At 37.5% G+C, this 24,789-nt stretch overlaps 1 protein-coding gene across 4 annotated transcripts in view; it reads right to left on the minus strand.

Moving 5' to 3' along the window:
- Positions 1-318: 318 nt before the first annotated feature.
- The window catches only part of hdac8 (histone deacetylase 8), a 38,187-nt gene continuing 13,716 nt past the window's right edge, over positions 319-24,789 (minus strand). For 2 of the 4 annotated variants that reach the window (XM_079594499.1, XM_079594501.1), the window contains exons 10-11: positions 12,622-12,727; positions 5,706-6,456 (exon numbers count right to left, since the gene is read on the minus strand). In XM_079594499.1, the coding sequence (XP_079450625.1) occupies positions 6,434-6,456; positions 12,622-12,727 (129 nt within the window). In that variant the 3' untranslated portion in view covers positions 5,706-6,433. Of the gene's footprint in view, positions 1,904-5,705; positions 6,457-12,621; positions 12,728-24,789 lie in introns of those variants that run through there. The other 2 variants (XM_079594498.1, XM_079594500.1) reach the window with 2 other exon arrangements.

Below are 24,789 nucleotides of genomic sequence, written 5' to 3' on the forward strand. Positions count from 1 at the left end.
AGGTTATGGAGTTTTTTTATTTTATTTATTGCGCTGGCCACTAGATGCCAGTACTCACCAGTTAGTCTTCTTCTTCACCGCCTAGCTCGGGATCTAGCTGAGACTGCTCGGTTCATGTCAGTTTTATAAACAGGTTTATATTCCATCTAAGTTGTTACCAATTTGCATTTTAAAAAATTCTCATATTAAATACCTAGCTATTGTTCTTAAATCATTAAGCAGTGCAAGTGTTTTGCTTGTTACATGTGGAATTCAGAAAAGTGTTGTTTTTTTATGGGAAAGAAAAACAAGGTGATGTGCTTTTTTACTTTATTTTTTCACATTCAGAAAACCCCCCCAGAAAAAGTACACACTTTTAAATATAATGTGGTAATAACTCTTATGTAGAAAAATAAATGGATGAAAGAAAAGTGCTAAACGAAAAATCTTTGATTAAGTTTCAGTAAGTCACAAATTTCAAAAACAGTAAAGTAAAATGACAGAAAATATCTGACAGAAAGTTCTCTTCAATTGGTAATCAAATGCATTTTAAGCATGCACAATGTCTAACATATTAGTGGATTTTGGACAAGGCCTGCATAGATCTACATTACAATTAACTTATATTCAATCAGCCTACAATACAATAAAAAAAAAAGAACAGAACAGAACTCATGTCAATTGAGAGAAAGAAAAAAGTAGGCAGTAATTTTTTTTGGATGAACATTGATAAGTGCATGAATCAATGATCTCTAGACAAAAATATAAAATTAAGGCTATCAGACCATGCAGGCTGACTTGTGGGGTAAACAGACACGTCTCATTAATATATTTAACCATGGAAAACCTTCGGCCAGGTCGAGTTCCTCTGTGACCAGCGAGGCTTGCGATGACATGGCTTCTCGAGGGAATCTCACGAATGATGGAGGGGCTCAGCTGAGCGCACCAGTTTCACATTCACCTTCCATTACACACATGTAATACCATCCCACAGTTTAGGGTCGGACCAAGTTAGGAAAATAGACAGCAGGCAAGAGTAGCCTTTGTTCTCTACAAACCATATTTGCTGTAGATCTCTTCCTCCTCCAACCTCACATTGAGGTGACTATTCAAATCCATTCCACATATCATGATGTGGGATTTATAAGGGTGTGAATGAGCTTTGGAAATATAGACGTCCCTAAGGCAGCGGAAAACATCTTAAGGATGGCCGTTTTGGTATGCGAGCTTAGTCCTCTGACTTTTGAAAATGTCTGAGATTCTTCCTCCACAGAAAAGTCTACATAGAGTCTCACGAACAGAAGTCTCGAAACAAAACCGACATCAGTCTGCCCTCCAAAACTGTAAATAACAGCTCTTGACAGTTCAGATCTGACAGTTTTTATAGGCACATTTAATTACCATTCATTTGATGCTTTGATTTGAAAGACGCAGGAGATTTGGTAGCACCCGAGAGGGTCAGCAGCCAGCCGGCACATCCGCGATGAAGTCGAACTCATTCTGACCCAGCCATAGCTCTGGAAGCTCATTGGCACGGTCCAAACCCAGCTCCACCACTAGCGACATCAGAACTTCCTCATCGACCGGATCAGAATCAATGATCCCGGGTGCCTGTGCCGCACCAGGGGTGGCAATCTGTCCTGTGCCCAGCATGGTGGCTCCGTACCCCCGGCCGGCTCCGGTTGTAGCTGCAGAGGACAGATTCTGATAGTGGCTGTTGAGTTTCTGGAGCTGCATGGAGGCTATGAGATGCTGGCCGGACTGCAGGCAGAAAGGCTGGGGTTTTCCCAACACAGGGGAGCTGGGATGGAGAGCAGCGGAAGCGAACTGAGGGCTCGTCTTGCCTGAACCAGAGTAGTGCAGGAGGGAAAGAGAGTCACGGTCTTTCATGGTGAGAACACAGCAGGCTCTTTAGAGGACACACCTGAAGGAAAAGATGACGACAACATGAAAGTCTAGAAAAAAGATATTTTGTGTTCCACAGTAGAAAGTTAGTTATACAGGTTTTGGAACGACTGCTGGAATACACTACACAGATTTTAAAATATTAGGCATCATACGCTTTGAAAATGGTTCCAGAGAAAAACTGGGGTTGTTCATGAGGGAACTGCAGGGAGTTTGTGAGTTGATGAAAAGCTAATAAAGGTACTTAAAGTTTTATGTCTAAGGGGTTCGGTTGACAAAAAAATAAAAAGTTCAGACTAAGGGTACAATAATTATAAAAATCCAGTACAATAATGATTTTTAGTTTAACTATGCCATTAACTGAGATCACAAGGCAAGAGTTTATCAATAGCTCAGAAGGGCAGCAAGTCATATGACTTTCCAAGACCATTTGTAGAGATGAGCCATTCATAATCCGCTCATATGTGGGGTTAATTATGGAGTACGTGACAGCGCCCTGTGACTCCATATCCTCACGCGTCTCACATGTGCTCTTACACACGGAGGACAAGTAATGAGGCACTTAATCATATGTGCTGCTCCGCTCTTCTCAATCCCCACTTTAAGCCATTCCTTTGAGGGAAGGCATAATTGCTGAAAGCTGGCATGCAGCTGCAATGGACCTCCAGCAATGAGCAACACACAGGCTCATCTCAGCGCCTCTTCCAGACATTGACAGCTGTAGGGCATTCATCTCCAGATCTTTGTGTTTAGCTCATTGTATTCATTATTCATGGCCTGGAAGCAGTCACATACAACACGATGAAGCCTACAACTTAATTAGATCAAGACAAATCTAAAAGCGAACTTTGCGGTTATATGCAAAGCCTAACTTCAATATTTGACTGGTGAAATGTTCAGTGCATCCTGTGAAAAAGCCTCATTAAAGAGTTGATCTAGTTGCATTTAAGAATACATGATTTAAAAGTTGTCATACAAATAGAACCATTTTCCACAGCATCATTCAGGTCACAATCTGTCTGGTGAACTACAGATAACTCTATCACTAGCCAATGAGATGTTGTGGGTTGGTGTCAGTTAAACAGTCAAAACAAGATTACAACATTAGTTGGTAAAATATGTTCAACTGATTTTAACAGCATGCCACTTACTGGCTTAGACCGAAAACAGTGCGATAGAATGTGTTGCGTCATCAATATCAATTTTTAATATTCATTAACGTGTGGAAAATTTAGATAATATTATAAACAAAAATTATGAAAGCTACTTTTATCAAAATCTTTCAGAATAATTATTAACTTGTCTCCGTGCGTCATTTAAACATGGGATATAAGCTAATTTAAAAGTTATTTAACATAGGCTATTGGAATAAGTCCAATTTGCAGAATTGAGATGTAAAAATAAATAACTAAATTCTTAATTTACTATTTTTTAAATAATAACTTACCTTTATACGAGTAATTGTCAACTTGCCTTCGTGTTGCGAATCCAGTTTGACGAAACACCAACTTCTTTTAAAATTATTTTTAATAATGACTATATGCATTAAAATGGTACTGCATGAAAACAAAGCTGTTGAAATAAGTCACTGCTGTATTTGGCAGGTTGCAGTTGCCAAACAGTTGCGAGGTCGACGCTGGACGTGAAGTTAGAGAATTGTTTCCAGTCCTGCTGTAGAGGAGGAGAGCACCCTCAATGAACTGTTACTGAATCAAAGGCATTAGCCTAAATACACACACTCGACGCTCTCAAGAGGGACCCGAGTCCGCTAACAAACATGGGATGGAGCAACTGCGGAACCGGACTGAAAAAAGACGACGAATTAAGGGTCAAGTATAAACCGATCATTTCAAATTACAGCATTTGAAGGTTTAAATTAGTACAAAATGTATATTCTGTCCCCATTAACTCACCCTCGTGTTGTTCGAAAATATTTTTCTGCTTTTCTTCACTGTAGGCTACTGGCACCATAAAAGTAGCCTATGTTGTAGTCCGTGACTTTGAAGACGACAAGCCTGTTTATTTGTATCAACATAGTGATTTTATGTGTTGCACACATGGCATCGAAGTCCCTCCCGACTATCATTTAACTTTAAGATGTCGATTAATATGGGCTCTGTGTGCCGGACTGGAATGTTCTCCATGTTTTCTTTTCACCCTGCTAAAGTGCGTGGGCAGGGCAGACAGATGCTCACTCACTATTCGCAAACACTGTTGCCCATAATAGCTCACTTAATAATTATCATAGACACAAGACAGGCAGTAATAGAACAACATCGCTAAGACAATTAACCCCGACTCGTACAGGTATTCTAAAAAAAATATGAAAATAAAACCATAAATATTTTTTTCTTCTTCTTCAAAGTAAAGTTATTTTTTAATAATTCCCCCTAGCAAAATACAGCTGCAAAACCTAGGCCTATAAGTTAAAGGGCAAAATGAGAAATCTTCACAGAATCAGAAAAACTTGAGCTGCTCATCTCAATATTGACGAGAGCAGACGCCAAACGGCTGCTTTCTTTTCAGTTTTAACGGGTTTAAAGACCGCATCTGTCGTCATTCATGAAGACACTTCACATGTAGATTAGGAGGGAAGTGGCGGGTAAAGGAGCAGGGATGTGCTCTTCTCCTATGGGAAACGTTATGCAAATGAAGACAAACGGTTTTGACATTCCCTTTGTTTGCCACAACTCAAGAACTAATGTCATAAAGGCCACTTTTGTATAGAGTAATGGGCCACACTCCTCAAATACTCCATTTCAGTCCAGTACTGACAGAATCTGCTTGTGCTTAATGGGGTGAATAGAAGATCAGACTGAGTGAACGGTTGACAACGTCGACAGATGAACACTTTGCATAAAATTCGTTGTGATGTCAAACATAAAACTAGACGAGCAGGTGTCAGTATGAACGTCAACCAGTCCAGGCATGTAAATAGCCTATATGCTAACCTTATTTCAGGCAGTTTACAGGGGTCAATGACATAAGGTGACTGAGACGTAAAAAATAAAATGTTGAGTGCATGACACATTTATGTAGTAGGCCATTTCAGATATTAATATTTTAAACAAAACTGGTTAATTCATAAGTAATAATTTTCTACTTTTAATAAGACTTGAATTTTGTTAATTAGGTTTCAGAAATTGAAAGCATTCATAATTTGTTTAATATCCGGTCATTGTGTGTAGGCTATGTATTGCTTTTTCTTTTATGGATTTGAATAACCTAAAAAAATAAATGAATAAAATTAGTATCATGTCATTGACCAAAAAAATTAGAACAAAAAACAGCTGCAAGTACTCAATATGCAATTTTAAACTATCAAAAATAATTCAACAGGATATAAGGGTGTCACGTTTTTTCACGTCACGTCTTTTGCTGCAAACAAAAGAATTGTACATAATCCCGTTTAGTTTTTCAAAAGCAATATGCTTAAGAAAGTGCAGAGGAAAAATGAATAGTCATGAATCACTGAGTAGACTGTTTGGTTCTACACACATTAGGGTTTTAATAGGGTGAGCCGTTGAAAATCAGTCCCGTCTCTCCACCTAATTCTGCGAGTTTTACAGCACTCTTTTGGTAGCATGGATCCGTTTATTGGACTAAAATGCAATAAGCCCCATCTCTCAAAGCTAATAAAAGACTTAATGAATCACACTTGGTGTGCCATTCAGAGAAAACTCTGCAACCAAGAATCTATAAAGATCATACTGAAAAGAGCAGGACTTCCACATGTGGCAGCCCCACAAAAAACACAAGGACAACACTCACTGGAAGAAAAACATGAAGAAAAACCCAACACAATTACTTTTTTGTATTTTAATATATAACTGAAAAAAAAAATCATTTATATAAAAATCAAAAGTTGATAGACAGCTTGAAAACATTTTACATTTTTGCTCACACATAAAACAGAAGAAAATAAACGTGGTAAAAGCGTATAAGCAAAATAAAACATGAATGAATGAAGCCAACGTAACTTGTAATTTGGTCAGTCTGCCCATTAAAGTTGACTTATCCAATCCATAACTGGACAAGATATTGCAGTTAAGTTATAGGATGGTTTCATTAAGGAGGATGTAGCCAAACCATAAAGAGTGACATGCCATGTCCATTCCGTCTGGTTAGACATATTTTTGGGATGCATCTTTGACAAGACACCATCATCAGATTTTTAGTTTTTTTGCATTTTATTATTTCTCATTTACAAATGATCCCACATAGTAAAAAAAAAAAAAAAAAAAAAAAAAAAAAAAAAATGTTATTTTTTTACATATCGCACTCACAATGTAATGCGTTGCATTCATGCTTTGTTTAATCTGAAAATGGCTTTGGATTTTTGTAAAAAATACACACATTTTCCCCAGATCCAACATTGACTAAAACCGTTCAAATGTGGCAACACTGGTCCATCTCTGCATTTAAAAAAAATTTTCCCTGGAAACATTCAAGTAATGTTTTCCAAGCTCCCTTCTGGCGATGGCTCCGACATACTGTCTTCATTAGAGGAGCAGGGCCTGATTTGGAAACATGAGCTGGGAGCCCACTCCTAAACTACATTCTTCAGATTCCCTGTAAACAAGCAGGGGAGGAGATAGAGAGGGGTAAAGACAAATAAAAAAAAATGGGTCAAAATGAATTTCAGAAAACCTATTGAGAAATGTTAATGCAGTGATGGAGACATGTGGTGTAATGAACTCAAAAGATTTACAGATAAAATCAGTGTCAAACCTATATATCTAAAAGTCCACCAGAACGTCTGTACAAAGAACCAAATGGCACAATGACATGAATCATAACAAAGCAGAGAGGTTGCCAATCAGGAAAAAACAGGATTTCCTATGACGTCTCTGAGGAAGCACAAGTTATTCAAATATTTTTTTCAATCTAAATCAATTTACATGGATTTACAAACCGCAATTTGCATTGGAATTGTGCCTTCCATTCACACAAACACTGTACAGTTGAGCTGAAACAGGACGTCCCTTTTTGTTCTCACCAGCTGGTGTTTTGATAACATTATGCCTTGCTAATGAATTTGAATTTAAGGCACTAAAGGAAATCCCGGTTTTAAAAAGAAATCAATAGGAATCCATACTTTACAAGGCAAGCTTTAACAATCAAGACAAAAATGTAATTTAATCTCACAATTTTTTATAAAATCACATCCTTTGCATTAACTGTTGAAGCAGAGAAGTATTCAAGAAATGCTAAGGCCACAATTTGTCATGAAATGTTGTGGCTCATTCAAAACTGCATTAAAAAATATATAATTTCTTAATTTTGAGAGATTTAATCGGAAGCCATACATTTACAGAGACTTTTTTTTAACACTATTTTTATGCTCAACGTGTTCCTTTGACTTTGAAGGTTGTGGTTCCGAGGCCCTTGGAACTAATTGTCTGATTTGAAATGAGCAAGCTTTTCCTATCCTAAAACTCGAGCGGTTTCACATTAAGGAAACCGTAAATGTTTATGAACGCATGTACATTCAGCATTTAGCAGCTGTCCGACGACAGCCCGTCTACATCTTTCAGGCCTACATGTGCATGTTCTTTTCAAATATTGATTGTTTTCAGGGATGGAATCAACAAAAATGTCCAGTTTGTTTGTAGTTGGCTACAATGTGCACAAACCGTACGGTCTCTATTAACACCCACTGTTTAAAATTATATGGCCTTCAAGCTGAGATGGATAAACTCTGCAGTATTTGCTCATCAGAACAACCATGTATGGTGTTTACACATTTTTGCTCCTTTTTCTCTCAGCGTTTTATAACGCAAGGCTGAGTGTCGTAAATGTTACCCAGATGTGCTTGGAAACTCTGGTAATGTGTAACAACTGCAAGCCTCTCTATTTATTACCTGCGTTAATCAATCACAGTTCTTCACAGAGAAATAGTTGCGCGTATTATAAGAACAGTGCGCGTTTGGGAAGGTCAGACACCGAGACCTCAGGTACCTCTCCTCACTCACACAGGTTGGCACTCGCTCATTTCCCCTCATCCGCACAATTTCCTTTCCCTCATAAACGCAATGCTTACGTGACATAAGACTGTAAACAACCAGAGAGCACAACAGAAAATGGCTAATTAAACGGTTTAATTGATGTGAGCTACTCATTTGAAAGCTGAGGAACATGGGGGTGTGCGAGCTTGTTGAAAACCGACAGGGGAGACTTTAGAAAACCCTGCACTTGTGGTGTAATTTAGTGCCTAATAAAACCTCATCACAAACAATTACTTCCTCCTAATATAATCCCAACCGTTTGACTTCAATTGACCAATGTGCTCCACTAACCTGACTATCTAATTAAAGCTACACTGTGTAGGATTTACTCCCATGACTTTATGATTATGACTACCAACTGAATATTACTTTCTAGCCCCTCCCATTCCGAGGGGGTTTTAATTCCTACTTAGTTAATTATCCATAGATATACATAATAAAGGCAGATGTCTCGTCTGTGCTGCAATGCTTACATGGAGGTCGACGTCCGCACCTGGCGGCCATCTTGTCACAGTCAGCTCACTCACTCGTAACATTGTGTTTTAATGGTGCATGTACTTTTTAAATAACCATAACTTGCTCAATTTTCTACCGATTTTCAAACGGGTTGGTTTGTTATAAAAGTCAGAGATGTAGTTATGGCACTACATACTTATGAATAATTCTAATATTATATATTTCAACATGTTCAAGCATCCAGAATTATAGCCACGTTAATAACGTTTGTAAGAAACCAAACCGTTTGTAAATCCGTCAAGATTTCAGCGAGATAAGAGTATTTGTGTTCGTGCAGATCACTCACCTTACATCAGGTACATCAAGCTTGCCTGTAACAAGATAGCCACTGGGTGATGACGTTAGAGACTCCTAGCCTTTATTATGTATATCTATGGTATTATCTGCCGGCAGTCGCGAGTAAACTCCCCCTCACATTCGTCCCGGTGCCACTGAGTGTAAAAGCGCGAAAGGCAAAGCTTGAATTTCAACGTATGTCCCTCTTTGGCTAATGTACTTTCAAGATGGATGCGCAACAGTGCTGCCGCCATCCGAGCGACTCGCTCGTATGTATTCTGAATGGCAGATTCTACGCTTACGAGAATACTTTATTAGTTGGTCGAAGTAATTACACACGAATGAGCACATATAATTTTGAAAGAACAAAAATTATTTTTGCTAAGAATTAACTTAAAAAATTACACAGCGTAGCTTTAACAACAACAATTACCACAAAAAAACTGGCATGCCAGCCAATAATGCCAGCCTACTCCCATTCACATACCAAGTATAAGACCACAGTTACCTGGCACATCTAAGCGTCATTGAATTTTAATACATTTTAAAATGTAACTTATTCCTATGCTGGCAAAGCTGAATTTTCAGCATCATTCCTTCAGTCTTCAGTGTCACATGATCCTTCAGAAATCATTCTAATATTCTGATTGGCTGCTCAATAAACATTTCTTATTATTATTGATGTTGACAAATCTTGTGCTGCTTAAAATTTTGGTGGAAACTGATTTTTTTACAGGATTCTTAAAGAACAACATTTATTTGAAACCGATTGGAAAAAAATAGAACAATGAAAAAATCTGTCACTTTTAAAGAATTTAATGTATCCTAGCTGAATTAAAGAATTAATTTCTTTTAAACAAATCTTACTGACCCCAAACTTTTGAACTCTTGCAGCGTAGATGCTTGTCTTTGTAATCATTCAATTGCAGGAATCTACTCTGGGTATCTTACATAAGATTTTCCATGTACACGTAAAATGACTCCATAAAAATGCATTTTAAACTAAAAACACCCCAAAACAATTATATCATAGACATAGTTAGAGGTTTTGCATAGCGCATTTCACACACCACACGTAAATCCTGTTTCAACATGGCAGAACAGATGGCACTGAAAAGTCAAATATGCCTATATAAACACATTGGTTAACCTAAAGAAACCATACAGAATCTAAGTAGAGGAGTTTGTCAGTTCTCATAAAACTGAGGATGTGATGCATTGCGTGCAGCACAGGACACTTAACGTAGCTCCATTAAGGTCATCTCGAAAGCTGACCTCAGTACGATATTTCGCTCTCGAGTGACCCTCTGTAAGCGGAAGATCATAAAAGTCAGACTGATCTGGAATCTGTGCTCATGTGTGATAGCTTGGCATCGAGCGGTCTTAAGAGATGGGTGGAAACCTTAAAATGGAAGTTGAGCAGTCCGCGCCTTAAGCCCTTTTTAATTAGAGCTGCGGGACAGAGCAAACACTTAGCACATGCTACACATACCGCATGGGCGCAGAAAATAAGTTTGTCCCATACTGTTTAAGAAATAGACCGAACAGTCATATTGCAAACATAAATAAACAATGGTGAAGTAAAAGGAGTACAAGTGATGCTTTCTTATGAATACATCTTCTGAAAACTGATATCAATTATTTATTTAGACTGAAGTCTGAGTTGACATAGACAATATTCCCCTGTGCCATAGCTTTTAAATCTCTTTCACACTTTAATGTTTGGTCAGTGACATTTCAGTAAAATGTCATCGGAAAAAAGGTCCACTTTCTATTGTCAATAGTGTACCGATGCATGAAGCACAGCTTATACAGAAGTCACTTTGACCAACAGAAAGCTGCTTGGTTTGAATGCGGCAAATTCGGGAGACCAGCTTTTACACCAGTGAAATCTGCGTGGGGAACTTTTTCTCCCAATCACGCGCATTCATATTTAATTGACTGGATATTGCCCGTGAGCAATGGTTAGTGTTCACTGTCCATGTTTTCAGCTGATTCATGATCAAACAGAACGCAGATTTGCTCTTAAAAAAACCAAGATGCAAAATATAGTAGTTAAAATACAGTTGTTATAGGCTACAGGACGAAAAAAATAACAGCAGACCTGCATCGCTGATGAATGGAAAATAAGGCAGGGTCTTCTGCGCAAGATGGTCAATGGTCAGAAGTCCGTTCAGTGCATGTTTACACAGAAAAATAATTAAAAGCAGCGGAGCTTACTGTAAACGGCTCCAACAGAGCTTGTACCGATAATCCTGTTCTTTCCTCATACATAGCATCATACCATTCATTTAACTTTTTATCCTGGAAAATTTATAGAACTGATTCATCTGTATTTTTGAAAATGTCCTGTTCACACATGATCTCTAAATGGTAATTTTCCAGTAAAAACTGTATTTGTGAAAGGGGGCTAATGTGTAAAGAAACAAATGGGATTCTAACCATGTGATTCTAACTAAGCTGAACTGAAGGTGTCAGACTGTACTTGCTTCTCTTACGGTGAGGTGGTGGTGACCTCTGAGGGACCTTTAGGTCAGCAGCAAAGATCTGATGCCTTTTGTCAAGAAGAGTAAAGTGGAGAAGACGTTAGCCAGAGCAGGGGCCGGAGCGATAAGATCAATAAGAAATGTTTAATCATAGTTGAAACACCACATAGACTGAGGCTAAGGTGGAGCAGATGTGACTAGGAGTACTGACACATTAAAACCCATGGGTTGAACACAAGTCAAGGGTGGTTAAACAGGTCAACTTCATCCCATAAGGAGTGAGGTGATAAGAACACAAACCGTCACTCTCATAAACATGAGAGGGACACTTATTCCTTTAAAAGGATAGTTCATCAAAAATTAACTTTCTATCATCGTTTACCCATGAACACAAAAGAAGATTGTCCATACTATGAAATCCAGTGGGTCCAATGTTGTCTTGGACCCCTTTGGCTTTCACTGCATGGCCAAAAACAGTTGAAACAATAGTCAAAATATCTTCTTTTGTCCTTTTTGGCTTCTCTAAATTACATTTCTTTATTCACAAACAATGCCAATGTGTTAAAAATCTGAACACAGCTTTTCCTTTTTTCACTGCCAGATTTTTGCCCATTCAGACAGATGTTTGAATGAGCTCAAGAGGAAAAAAAAATATTTTATTGCATCCAAGGGGCATTTGAAATGTTCTCTCAACATAGCTTTGAAACATGTTTTGAGTCTTTAAGACTTTTGTCCCTGAAGAAGGTGAAAAGGCAAGAGTTTGCTGAAACCTCAGATAAACACAAACACGAATGCTTGCACACGCGCACACACACAGAGTTCAGCACAATTGCACAATAAAAATACACTAAGTGATAACTTGTACTTATAGGAAGAACATTAAAACAAAACCATGTGTGACCAAAGGGATTAACCAGACACTTTGTCGAGGAACATCTCGTAAAAGTTTGGATAAGTGCGTGTCTGGGAGTCCTGCACGTACATGTGTGCAAATGTTCCTAGTTTAGTCTGTTCTCATTCTCATCCCAGCCTCTCTCCTGAGACTTCAGCTTCAAGTCCCTAAGAATGCTTTGCTTATTTGTTTACTGATGACTGGGAACATCAAACAAACATGTTTCTCTTTTCTACAGCTGAGGAGAGCCAGTCACAGGGGACAACTGTGGTTTGTTTAAAGGTCTCCCTGGTCACTCGTGGGGGGTGGGACGCAAAGTTCTTGAAGAGGCTAGAGAGACAGCTGGATGAATGAATGAATGAATGAATGACTGACACACCACCATCATACCTATCATCAATGGTTTTCTAAACCATTACTTTGACTATTTTAACCAGCTTTGAAATGGACAAAAGTAATTCCATCTGTGGAAATGGTATTGGATTAAGTGTGGAGAAAGGGTGATATTCGGGTCCAGTGTTGTGTATGGTGAGGTTCTGGTTGTTGTCATGGCAATTACCTTTGATGGTGCTGATGACCCGCTCCAGATGCTGGCTCTCGTTGCGGTCGGGTCGGCAGCTCGGGCTGATCTCCAGGGAATAATCTGGGCCGTATTCAGTGAAGTACTGGATTAGAGATGATAAAAAAGTACTTAAAAGTTAGCATGAAATCAAAATGGACAATTCTTATATTTTTTTATGGAATTCTGCAGTATATTATAAACAATGTATCCATGCACATCATTATTTTTTATTAATTCATCTGTTTTAAAAGACTTTAAAATAAATATTGTGAGCATGAAGGTTTTGCTGCACCATGAATTTCCTTAAAGGGACAGTTCTCCCGAAAATTAAGATTCGCATGGCATTCCAAACCAACAGAATGCAAATGAAGATATTTAGAAAAATGCATGTTTTCCATCATGCAATCAAACTCATGAGGGTCCAGAGTTGTTTAGGACCACATTGACTTTCTTATAAACAAAAACAGTTTAAACATTCTTCAAAATATCTTCTTTGACTATGTTGTACAGAAGATGCCAGAATATACATTTTTGGGAAAACTATCCCCTTTTAATTAATTATTAATTACAGAAATTTAGCCATCAATCAAAATAGCATTATGTGTTTGCTGCAAGCCAGCATTTCTCAAGCTAGGACAGAGATCTGCTAATCAGTTTCACTAATGACCTTTTAATGAGATCAAGGTTTCCTTCAATGAAACAAATATAGCATATACTTGAGTAAATTTGGGAAGGTTTAGTCATACTTCCACTTTCTTCCAAACACACACACACATATACATAAACTCTTTTCAATGTTGGATAGCTATGCTGTCAGTGTCCTGATCCATTAGATCAAAAAGGCAAGCCAAAAGCAGTTAAAGTTTCCCCTATCATGAATATGCTTCAATTAGCGATTCATTATGATTTTGAAATGGAAACTCTAGGGACTGGCCAAAAAGACAGTCAGGCATGTTGCCTTGCTCATTCGAAAAACACAGTCTGCATTGTGTTGGTGGGGTGTCTGGTGTATAAACTGGATAGAGATCAGATTTGGTTGTATGTGTGTTACATGCATTAGCTCAACTCTGCTTTCAATTACTACTCTTTTGTTTATCCGGCTTACCTCCGGTCCCAATGTGCTCTAACATGCTAGGGATTATACAACATGCACATGTGAATGTGTGCACATTTTTTTTAACACGTTTTTACACACACTCAAGAAATGTGCAATAGGATGCACAACGATTTGTGCATGTGCGCACATACCGGTAGTTAGAAAAAAAGAAATCGCAGAGCGCCAAATACTCGTCCAGGAGAAGTTAATGAAAAAAAGGCTTTAGGTGCGTAGATCCAAAAACGGCTGGCATGTAAAAAAATATACGTTACATGCACTTCTACTAATGCAATCTATTTGTTGTCTTGTTTGTGCGAAAAACTATATGTGGGCAAGACAAATAGACAAATTAGGACACGTATTATTGAACAAGTGCAATAAGAAAAAAAGACCAGAAATGTCCCATTGCTCGTCACTTTAGTGAAATGTCGCACTCAGTCTCTGAATTGAACTTTGTAGCTATAGAGTAAATAACAGAGTCTCGTAGAGGTGGGAATATGGAACGAAGACTTCTACAGGGACAATGTAAATGGATTTTTGACCTTAGATGTTCTCTAGGCATGAAGAATGAATTCTTAATAGTTTTTTTGTGAATGAGGCACTAATGAAGGGTTGAACCCAAAAACATTTAGCTGCACATTGCACTTTAGTCTATTTGTGGCCTCTGTATAATAAACTGATGTGAGCTTTTTGGCGTACAGTATATTTTGATGTGTGCAGATCTTCATACATAATTAGTTAAAATGCTTTTAGTAAGCATTCCCACACACAGGACATCACAGTGTGCCACTCGTTTTCCCATGAACTCAACTTAAATCTGAAACAAGAGTGTCCACATCGCTGTTGCATTGTTTGGATTGGACCACATTGGAACTTTATTCAAAGGGTTAGTTCACACAATTTTTTTTATTCTGTAATCAATAATTCACCTTCATGTTGTTCCAAACACAACCCACAAGACTTTAGTTCATCTTTGAAACACAAATTAAGATATTTTAATGAAACCTGAGAGATTTCTGTCCCCCCATTGAAAGTCAATTCCGCCACAAATCTGATACTTCAAAAAGACATCGTAAATATTATCCATATGAATCGAGTGGTTTAATCCAAGGAAGCTAAAACGTGCTTGACATGCGAGAACCAATTAGGCTTGTTCTCATGTGTCAAGCCAGTAGAGGTTGAGCTTCCGTTTACCGTATTTGATGTGCTCTGTGTATGTGCGTTGGTCAATGTTTATATGTGAATAAAAGCCTAAGTGTCTCTTCAGAAAACGCTCTTTTCATTTGGAAAAGGTTTACAAAGTATTTTTTAACTTTCTGAAGCATCAAAGTTTTGGGAAAATTAGCATTCAGTAGAGGGGCAGAAATCTCATCATCCTTTTTTCAAAGATGAACAAAAGTCGTATTGACTCCTCCTTTAGTCCCTTCTGTGATAAATGTCCTGACCAACAACTTGGATACTTTTTCCATATGATGTGGGAATGTGAAAAGGTAAAAAATAATAATAATTGGAATGAGGTTTGTGCTACCTTATCGAAAATCATTGAATATCCTATACCGGTGATCCTGTCTGTATTATTACTGAATGATGATTCTCAGTTTGATTTCTCTAAACTGCAAAAAAATGGTCTGGCTGACTGATTTAACGTTTGCAAAAAAACTGATAGCTCAACACTGGCTCCCACCACATACCCTGGATATATTCAAGAGATTGATTCAAACTTCGGGACATTATAATGTTGGAAATATCCATAGCTCGGGTGAACTCGGCACAAATCTCAACATTAAAAATATGGACTATAGCTGCTGAGAAGATCTCCAAGTATATTGCGCAAAGCAAATGATCAGGATTGAATACCTTAACACTTTATCCCTCTTGTTTTTTGTATTTTTCATTTATGTTTTAGCATTCTTGTGGCTTTGTTTTTGTTAACTTATCTATCCATTATGTACCCCATTGTAAAAAGACCACGTGATTGCTGGGTGGGTGGGTGGGAGAGGAGGGAGCATTGGTAGGTGGGGAGTTGGCTTTATTCGTGTTTTCACGTTCTCATTCTGGCTTGTTTATTGTCAACAAAATGAAAATATAATAATAAAAAAAAAAGGATGAACAAAAGTCTTAAGGGTTTGAAATGACATGAGGGTGAGTAACTGATGCCAGCATTTTTATTTTTGGGTGAACTAACCCTTTAACTTTTGTGTTGTTTGTACACCACCATGATTGAGAAAAAACGTCTCACATTGAGAAAAAATTACTTATTTCAACAATAGATGACAAACTGCAAAGTTGATAAGTAAAAGACAAATTAGACATAACAAAATAAGGTCAATAACTCCCTCCATAACAGAGCAGACATTTTTTTTTTAAATGATATGCTCAGAGTCAAAATATAACCGGCACTTCATTGTCTTCTTGAATGGCTCATCATAAAGGTAAGTTTAGGTTTCATCTCCGACCTTTTGAACTTTGACCACTTAACCATCAACACCACCCAACCTCCATTATGAACTTCCCCAAAGCTCATTTCCAGCATTTATTCCACTCCGGAATTCTGGGAGCCAGCTACTTCCCAGACGCAACGGCACAAAAAGTCCCACCCACAGAAGGAGATATAGAGGCCACACTGATTGTTACTGTTGTGGCATCACACGTTTTGTTCAAGATAGATGAGACTGGAGACGTTAAGTAACACCTGATTTTAAAGTCTGTAGTCTTGTCTGCTTAAATGTCAGAAAAACATTAGTTGAAAGAAAAAAAAAACATTTAAGTATTATGAAATCATAAGCTGTCGTAACATTCACTGAAGCACTGAACAGAGGGTGTATTTTATTATTATCTCAAGTAAATAACATGGGTGGACATACAGAATGTGCACTGTCTGAAACGCTTCCCTTCTAGAACGGTCAGTACGTGCGGGCGGTAATGAGCCAAGCCAGTCAGTCTGTCTGTCTGTCTTGCACTTTACAGTGAAGTACCAGAGCTGGTTCAAAGGGCAAAACTACAGACAATGCAAACATAACACTACTGGCACTCACAGCATCCTGTTGAACTCGGCATGAAAAGTTGGCAGCCAATGAGAGCATGCGTACGTGCATCAAAAAAAAGATTTCTGAAGGAACATTTCACAAATTCTAAAAGGTAGTAACATCACAACTTGAGTTGAGATACAAGAAACTAAACCAGCTGAACTGTGATGGCGAACTATCCAGCTGTGCATTATAGGTCCATACAAATCAATTTGCATGGGGAGCTTGCTTTTATAAAACGGTTCCACATTCACTTTACTTTTCTCAATCCACTCATAGCTCCTCTAAAGGGTCTGCGCTGTCTGTCCCTGCTCTGCCCAATGGGGTCTTTACCCCCTCCTAAAGTTATTCAGACAGGACAGAAGACCTTACAATCCCTTTAGCACTGTTTGACTAGCGTAACCACAGCAGTCATCTTATGATTGTGTGTGTTGGCTGAGCTCATGAATTAACAATACACCTGTGTATGAACCTGTAAACTCTTCGGATAAGTGTTTGAGATCATGGGTGGAGTACTTCAGTCACTCACTGGTATGTTGAAGTTTGTCTGTAGGAGACATTGCTTGTACAATCGGGGGAAATGATGCAGACTGTCCATTTATTGCAACCATACTCTAAATGTTCCTGTGAAATGAAGTTCAATAAGAGAGAGAGGGAGAGAGAGAGAGAGAGAGAGAGAGAGAGAGAGTGAGAGAGAGAGAAAGAGAGAGTGAGAGAGAGAGAGAGAGAGAGAGAGAGAAAGAGAGAGTGAGAGAGAGACTGGCTGCAGGGGGGAAACAGAGCTCTGGGTGTTTGTTATTTCACTGTTATTTCACTGGGCTGTGCTGAAAATAACTTGCCAGAAACAAGTGAAAAGAAGTTTTAAAAAAGGAGAGGATGTACAGATGTCGACTGGCCACAGAGCGGTGAGGGCTGTTTCCACCCGCAGGCCGAGCAGAGTCCCTGACAGCACTCAAACAAAAACATTGCAAATTTCCTACCACTCGCTGATAAGATTTGACCAGAACAAAGCCACAGGTTTCCAGTCTAGCCAAACTGGCCATCAACAGGGACTTTTTGTAGATTTAACCCTTTCCTGTCCTGTTAACCAGTACCGATAATGTAAAAAGGAGATTTCACACAAACTTTTTGTAATTTACTCATCCTCATGTCATTCCAAACTTGCAGGACTTTTTTTTTTTTTCAGCAGCATTTTCTCAAAATATATGTAAATATATATAAAATAAATATATATATAAAATACATGTATCCGGAACAATGTGACAGAAATGACAGACTTTTCATTTTTGAGGGAACTATTCCTTTAACGGTTTATATAATGCAGCTATTTTGATACTGCCAGTAAACAACTCCGCCAAGTTGCCAACTGTTCAATCTTTATTCTGTTTTCAGTTTCGCCTTTCGCTTTAGTCACACTGAGAAAGTCTGCAACATTGGTTCACCTATTAAGGTGAGACGTGCAAGTTTTATGATAAAATACTTTCTTCTATTACTGTTAATTATACACAGACAACTACGAACTATTCAGTAGTACAGTATTGTTAACATAAGCACTTCAAAATACAATGAATATATAATGCATAATGGGGCTGAATGAAAACAGAAATATCACAGTAACCCAAGAAAACAAAGTTTTCCTGTTTCTGACATCCGCCTGACACGGAGAAGGAAGTCAAACAGTATTTACATATTTCAAACAGCCACGTTTGTTTGTGATGGTCCTTCTCAAACAACCCCAAACATAAAACTTAATACTGTATTGTCTAACATTTTTTTCACTTTTTAATCTGGCTTAAATATGCCAGCCTAAGAAAGAGATCTAGATATTGGTTTAATTATTGTTCTTTATAGTTGTTCTTTTGCACTTTAATCTGTTTGAAACATTTACTTGATGCAGTTTTATTGTTTATTACAAGTTTAAGTTTTGGGGGTTTTGAAAAGGTTTTTAAACTTGTTATAAAGAGGATAACACTGTCAGTTTACGTCTATCTTCTTAACCTGTATTTATAATGTAATTTATTTGTAATGTAATTTAGTACAGTGACAATATACCATGATAAAGTTTCAGCAATTGTATGCTGTTCAAAAGTTTTGGATCGGTAAGATTTTTAATGTTTTTAAAATAAGTCTCTTCTGCTTGCCAAGCCTGCCTTTATTTGAATAAAAAAATAAAACAGTAATATTGTGAAATATTATTACAATTTTTAAAAGCTGTTTTCTATGTGACTACATAGTAAAGTGTAATTTATTACTGTGATCCAAGGTGAATTTTCACCATCATTACTCCAGTCATCAGTCACATGATTCTTCAGAAATCATTCTAATATGATGATTTGATACTCAAAAACGTTTCTCTCAATGTTGAAAACAGTTATTTAAATTTTTATTTCACGATTATTTGATGAATAGAAAGCTCAAAATAACAGCATTTATCTGAAATAGAAAGCTTTTGTAACAATACAAGTTGGGGGTCAGTACAAATTATTTTATTTTTTGGGAGAAAGAAAAAAAATGAAATCAATACTTTTATTCATCAAGGATTAATTAAATTGATCAAGTTACAGTAAAGACATTTATAATTTTACAAAAGATTATATTTAAAATAAATGCTGTTTTTTTTAATACTTTCTATTCATCAAAGAATCCTGAAAAATATTTGTACACTGTTTTCAACATTGATAATAATAATAATAATGAATGCTTTTGAGCATTAAATTCACATATTAGAATGATTTCAGAAGGATCATGTGACACTGAAGACTGGAGTAATGATGCTGAAAATTCAGCTTTGATCACAGGAATAAATTACATTTTAAAATATATTAAAATAGAAAACTGTTATTTTAAATTGTCATAATATTTAACAATATTATTGTTTATATTACTGTAAACAAATAATAATAAATGCAGCCTTGGTGAGCAGAAGAGACTTCTTTTAAAAACATCTGACCCATCCAAAACTTTTGAACGGCAGTGTGTGCCTAATTCTACCTCAATCAATGCTGTGAAATTAGGGCAAAAGAAGTGTCTGGCAATCCTCTCAGGAATTCTATTTGGTGTCATTAGTGGCACAAAAATTACACACTTCACCTTTACACAACAACTTCAATTACATACTTCACCAGTGACAAATTAAATTCCACAAGAAGTTACAAATCTCAGGAACTTGTCTCTCATGATGTATGGAGATCTAAAGGGTGAATACTTCACTACATCTATTGCTAAAGTTCTATTCTATTTAAGAGTATTTAGAGATGATATAGAGATCATCACAACATCTCAATCAGCTATATATTCCCTAGGTTTAAGTCTCGTGCCATGGTCAAATTTAGACACTGAAGAGAGACATTTTTTGGTGCAAATGGGTTGACAAAAAAAAAAAAACTGGATTGACACACAGCTGTCACAGAAGATGGTGCCTATAATGCCAACAATGGAGTTTATTTAGACCAATATCAGGGCTGTCTTGGACCAAGCTTTTCCAATTCATCAGCTTCTTAAAGAGAAACAATTCAGGTCTCAATAAAAGGCCCTGCATTTTTTTTGGTCTCTCCCTTGTGAGAGGACTGTCTATATTAGCCTCACTTTTTCATCTCTCTGTGTCTGTGACAGGGCCTGAATGAGCTCGTTGTGTGCCTCCACTCCAGTCTGTCTTCATTGTTTGCAGTCCTGGCAGGGCAGACCCAGACTGAGCCGCCTCTGAGTCTCAGCAGCTGGACCGGCTCGAGGAGAGAGAGCGAGATTGCACAGGTACAAAGTGCTTCTTGTTCCACCTCTCCTTTCCCAGCTTCTTCTATGCTGCAATACTCTTCTATCTTTCTTATGCTCCCATTGGTGGATGCCTCTCCGTCTTTTAACAGCCTTATCGCACTCTCTCTCCCTCGACCTTCTTTGTCTTTATGGACTCACACTACAGTTAAATAGTGTTTTGTTTGGCTGGGATGGACACACAATAATAGTGCTGGTGAGGAGATGGGGGTTCCTCTCTCTAAGAGGGGAGCAGAGAGTTTCATGCTTTGAAAAGCCGATGGAAGGAACAATAACAGAAGAGAAGCTATAGAGAAAGAGGAATGAGAAAGAGGTGAGGAAGGGGGAGAAAGAGTGGCGGTCCTAAAACTGTCAACTTATAAGGGACCAACTAAATGATTTCAACATTATATTAAACATAATATAATATAATAGAACACACAAGGTACACTGCTGAAATAAAAATTACAGAAGTTTTAAATTACAAAATGTTTTTCAAAAATGCCAAGATACAGTGTTACTGCCCATTTGTCAAGTTCATATAGAATTTATTAGTGTCTTATATGCCAACAATTTTGAAAACAAAAGTCCTCTAATTTACTTTTTGTAAGTTACTGATCAAACTGACTGAAGATTAATTTAGATGAATTGTGTTCATCCCATGACTGGACAAGTATTCTTCTGGGAGGAGTGGTGCACAGGTTTCAATGAAAGTCACATTGGACGATAAGCAATATGGACAACACTGACAAACAGACTTCAACTCCAAATCACCCAAAGAATATGAAGAGTTCTAAACCTTGTCCCTAAAAGGATTTCAAAGGTTATGAAGTAGCTTATAAAAATCATATTACATTACTACTAGGTTATTACTGTACTTTTTAACATGCGTCAATTAATCAAATCAATCAATCAATTGCAGTAAATAAAATATACTATGTTCAAAAGTTTGTGGTCAGTAAGACTTTCTTTTATTAAAGGGGTCATGACATGGTTTTTTTTATTTTATTATTATGTTCCCTTAGGTGCAATTATAGTATTACTATAGTTTTTTTTTTACAAAAAACTTTTAAAATGTACTAATTTATGACCTTTTCCCACCCTGTTTCTCATCCTCTGATTCAAACAGTCTGTTTTGGGGGTGTTTCCCTTTTAAGAGTTCAGTGTTAACGCCCACTGTAATGATTGGCTAACGTCAGTGCCTATGCATCAATTATTAACGCCCCCAGCCAGAACATTTGCGGATTCGGCATATTTAAAAAGTAGTTTAAAGTTTTAAATACAAGTTTGCGTCGTCGTTGTTGAGCCCAGAATAGTCGGCACGGACTTATCTTTGAGCAACAGTTTTCTGGCAAAGCCAGCATCATTTTGGGATTTGTTCTCAAAACAGTCATCCTTCAAATGTACAAAACAAACGCTTAAACTAACACTGCCGTGACTGAGACGTCCGCAAAAAATAAAGTGCATCCATTTTTCCCTGACGACTGGATCTTTCGCAGCGTATTCAAAGATGTTGTTTGTCCACAGCCAGGAACAGCACATCTGCGTGGCATCGCAATTTCCCTGTACACAGACCCACTCGGCTCGCTGTCCGTCGACTGAACACTTGTGAAGCCTTGTTTATACTCGATGCGTCCGCACGAGCGCGATTCTCCGCTGACTGCGCGCGCACCTCTCCAAACGGCCGAGGCGTTTATACTTGACGCGCTCGCCGTTGTACTATTCTTTGAAACTACAGGGGGCGACTCGAGTAATTGTCCTCTCTAAACCATCAGGAATCGGTGAGAAGAAGAAATATAAACACGTGACAATGTTTATTTTAGTTACCACCACCAATACAAAAATAATCGTGTAAAACCCAGTAAACCCTGAGATTATTACTTGTGACATTAGAACAAAATATTTGTAGGCTAGCCTATATGGGAATACATGTATGTTTACAAATAAATTAACGATCTCTTAAATATTTTCTAATTTCACTAAACATTTCATTAACTTTCGTGTACATTTGGATTAACCATGGACCTTTATGTTCATTAAAAAGGCTTTTTATGCTATTGTATGCTCATTTTTTAAATGTAAGCAACTAATTTAGACGCGCAAACTGGGTGCTGGTGTGATGAGAAGGTCGTGCTCGGCCAGATTCGGCTCTAAGTCGTTCATCTTCGGATGCGGAGCCGCGCGCGCTGTTACAAAATCTGCCGTGCACACCGCCAGGCGAAATGGGCCTTTGCGCACCTTCGCGCTCGTGCGGACGCATCGAGTATAAACAAGGCTTGAGGCGAGCGGCGCGCGGGCGCGACAATGATACGAAATGAGCGTAGTTGCCTTGCGCTTTAAGCGTAACTGGCTTGGAGGCGGTCATTATGCAAACGCTGGTACGTCACTTCGTACCGTGACGTCACTTCTTACCATGGATCCAGAACGAGCTGTATTTAGAGCTTGATTAAATAAATGATTCGTTTATAATGGGGAGGACGTCTTAAGCTATGAAACTTGCAGGACGTTTTAATGGTACAAAGACCTCTTATATACCAAAAGATCAAGGCAAATTTGGTTTCTCATGTCATGACCCCTTTAATACTTTTATTCAGCAGAGATGCATTCCAACTTGCATTAAAAGTGGCAGTAAAACATTTATAATACAAAATATTTATCTTTCAAACTGTTTTCAGTTGCGATGATAATAAGAAATGTTGAACAGAAAATCAGCATATTAGAATGATTTCTGAAGGACCGTGTGACACTGAAGACTGGAGATATGATGCTGAAAATTCAGCTTTGCATCACAGGAGTAAATAATAATTTAAAATATATTCAAATAGAAAACAATTCCTGTACAGGTCAGGAACTGTATTTTTGATCAAATAAATGCAGCCTTGGTAAGCATCGTCTATGCTAGCTTTAGTAGCTTACATACATCAAAAAATTACTGACCCTGTCCATTTCACAGATTTAAGAGCCTTCCAATAAATGGCACTTGTAAAACATAATAAACGCTTCAAAAAAAAAAAAAAAAATTGCGTTGGATTGTACTGTGGGTCATAGCACTTATACTGTTGCCCTACTGCTAGTTTAATTGCTTCTATTGTTTCTCATTTGTAAGTTGCTTTGGATAAAAGTGTCTGCTAAATGAATAAATGTAAATGTTTAATTAGAACTGCTCTCAACGGAAGAGGATGCTTTAAAGAACTAAATTATGAAGTTACTTTTTTACAGCTTTGCCATCATTACAGTGCAATATGTTTTATAGCCTACAGAAGAAAGAAAATCCCTGATTAACCCATCCGAATCAAGTATTCCAGAAAGATCAAATCTCTTCAATTGTATTAATCATCATCACGGCCATCACTGTCATTAACAAACACTCTGACAATTATCTACACTAGTGGTGGGTGATATGACCAAAATCTTATATCACGATATGAGTCCTTTTATTTCACGATAATGATATAGTTATTTTTGCCTTAAATAAGGGTTTTATGATATACATTTTTGATCCCATTGAAATTTCTTATCACTATTTTCAATATAATATAAAAAACTACTAGCCTAAAAATCCTCTCAAGCTTATTGAAGAAAAAGAAAGAGCAAAGAAAACAAACTACAATAAAACAAAGACACAAATGAATTAGACCTGCCTGAAAAACTTCCAGCACTAGAAATACTACGTGTCATGTAAAAAAAAAAAAAAAAAAAAAAAAACCTGCATATCCTTCACTGTGTAAATAAAATTATTCTGTCATTTTAAAGGAACAGTTCACCCAAAAATGAAAAATCTGTTAATTATTCACCCTCGTGTCGCACCTTCGTTCATATTCAGAACACAAATTAAGATATTTTTTATGAAATCCGAGAGCTTTCTGTCCCTCCACAGACATCAACATCTGTTGACAACTGCCCAGAAAGGTAGTAAAGAAATCGTTAAAATAGTCCATCTGACTACAGTGGTTCAAATGAAATGTTATGAAGAATACTTTTTGTGCGCAAAGTTGAACGAGAAGCTAATTTTAGCCGTCAGAAACTGTCCTATAAGTTGTGAAATATCTCCGTGTACATACAGTGGTATTCACAGTACTGACTCAGAGCCTGATTGGTTTCGTGAACCCATATAGACCAGTATTTGCCCGTTTGCTGCAATTAAATAGCCGCGATGGCAAAAAGCACTCAGTTTCTCGTTCATCTTTAATATTATGCATATTATGTACTGATTCCATTTATATTTCGAATTTTCCTTCCAAAATGTTTGTTTGTAGTGGCAAGAAAACAGATTTGTTGTCTACAAAATGGTAAAAC

This window comes from Phoxinus phoxinus (assembly GCF_949152265.1).
Source record: "Phoxinus phoxinus genome assembly, chromosome: 2".
NCBI lineage: Eukaryota > Metazoa > Chordata > Actinopteri > Cypriniformes > Leuciscidae > Phoxinus > Phoxinus phoxinus.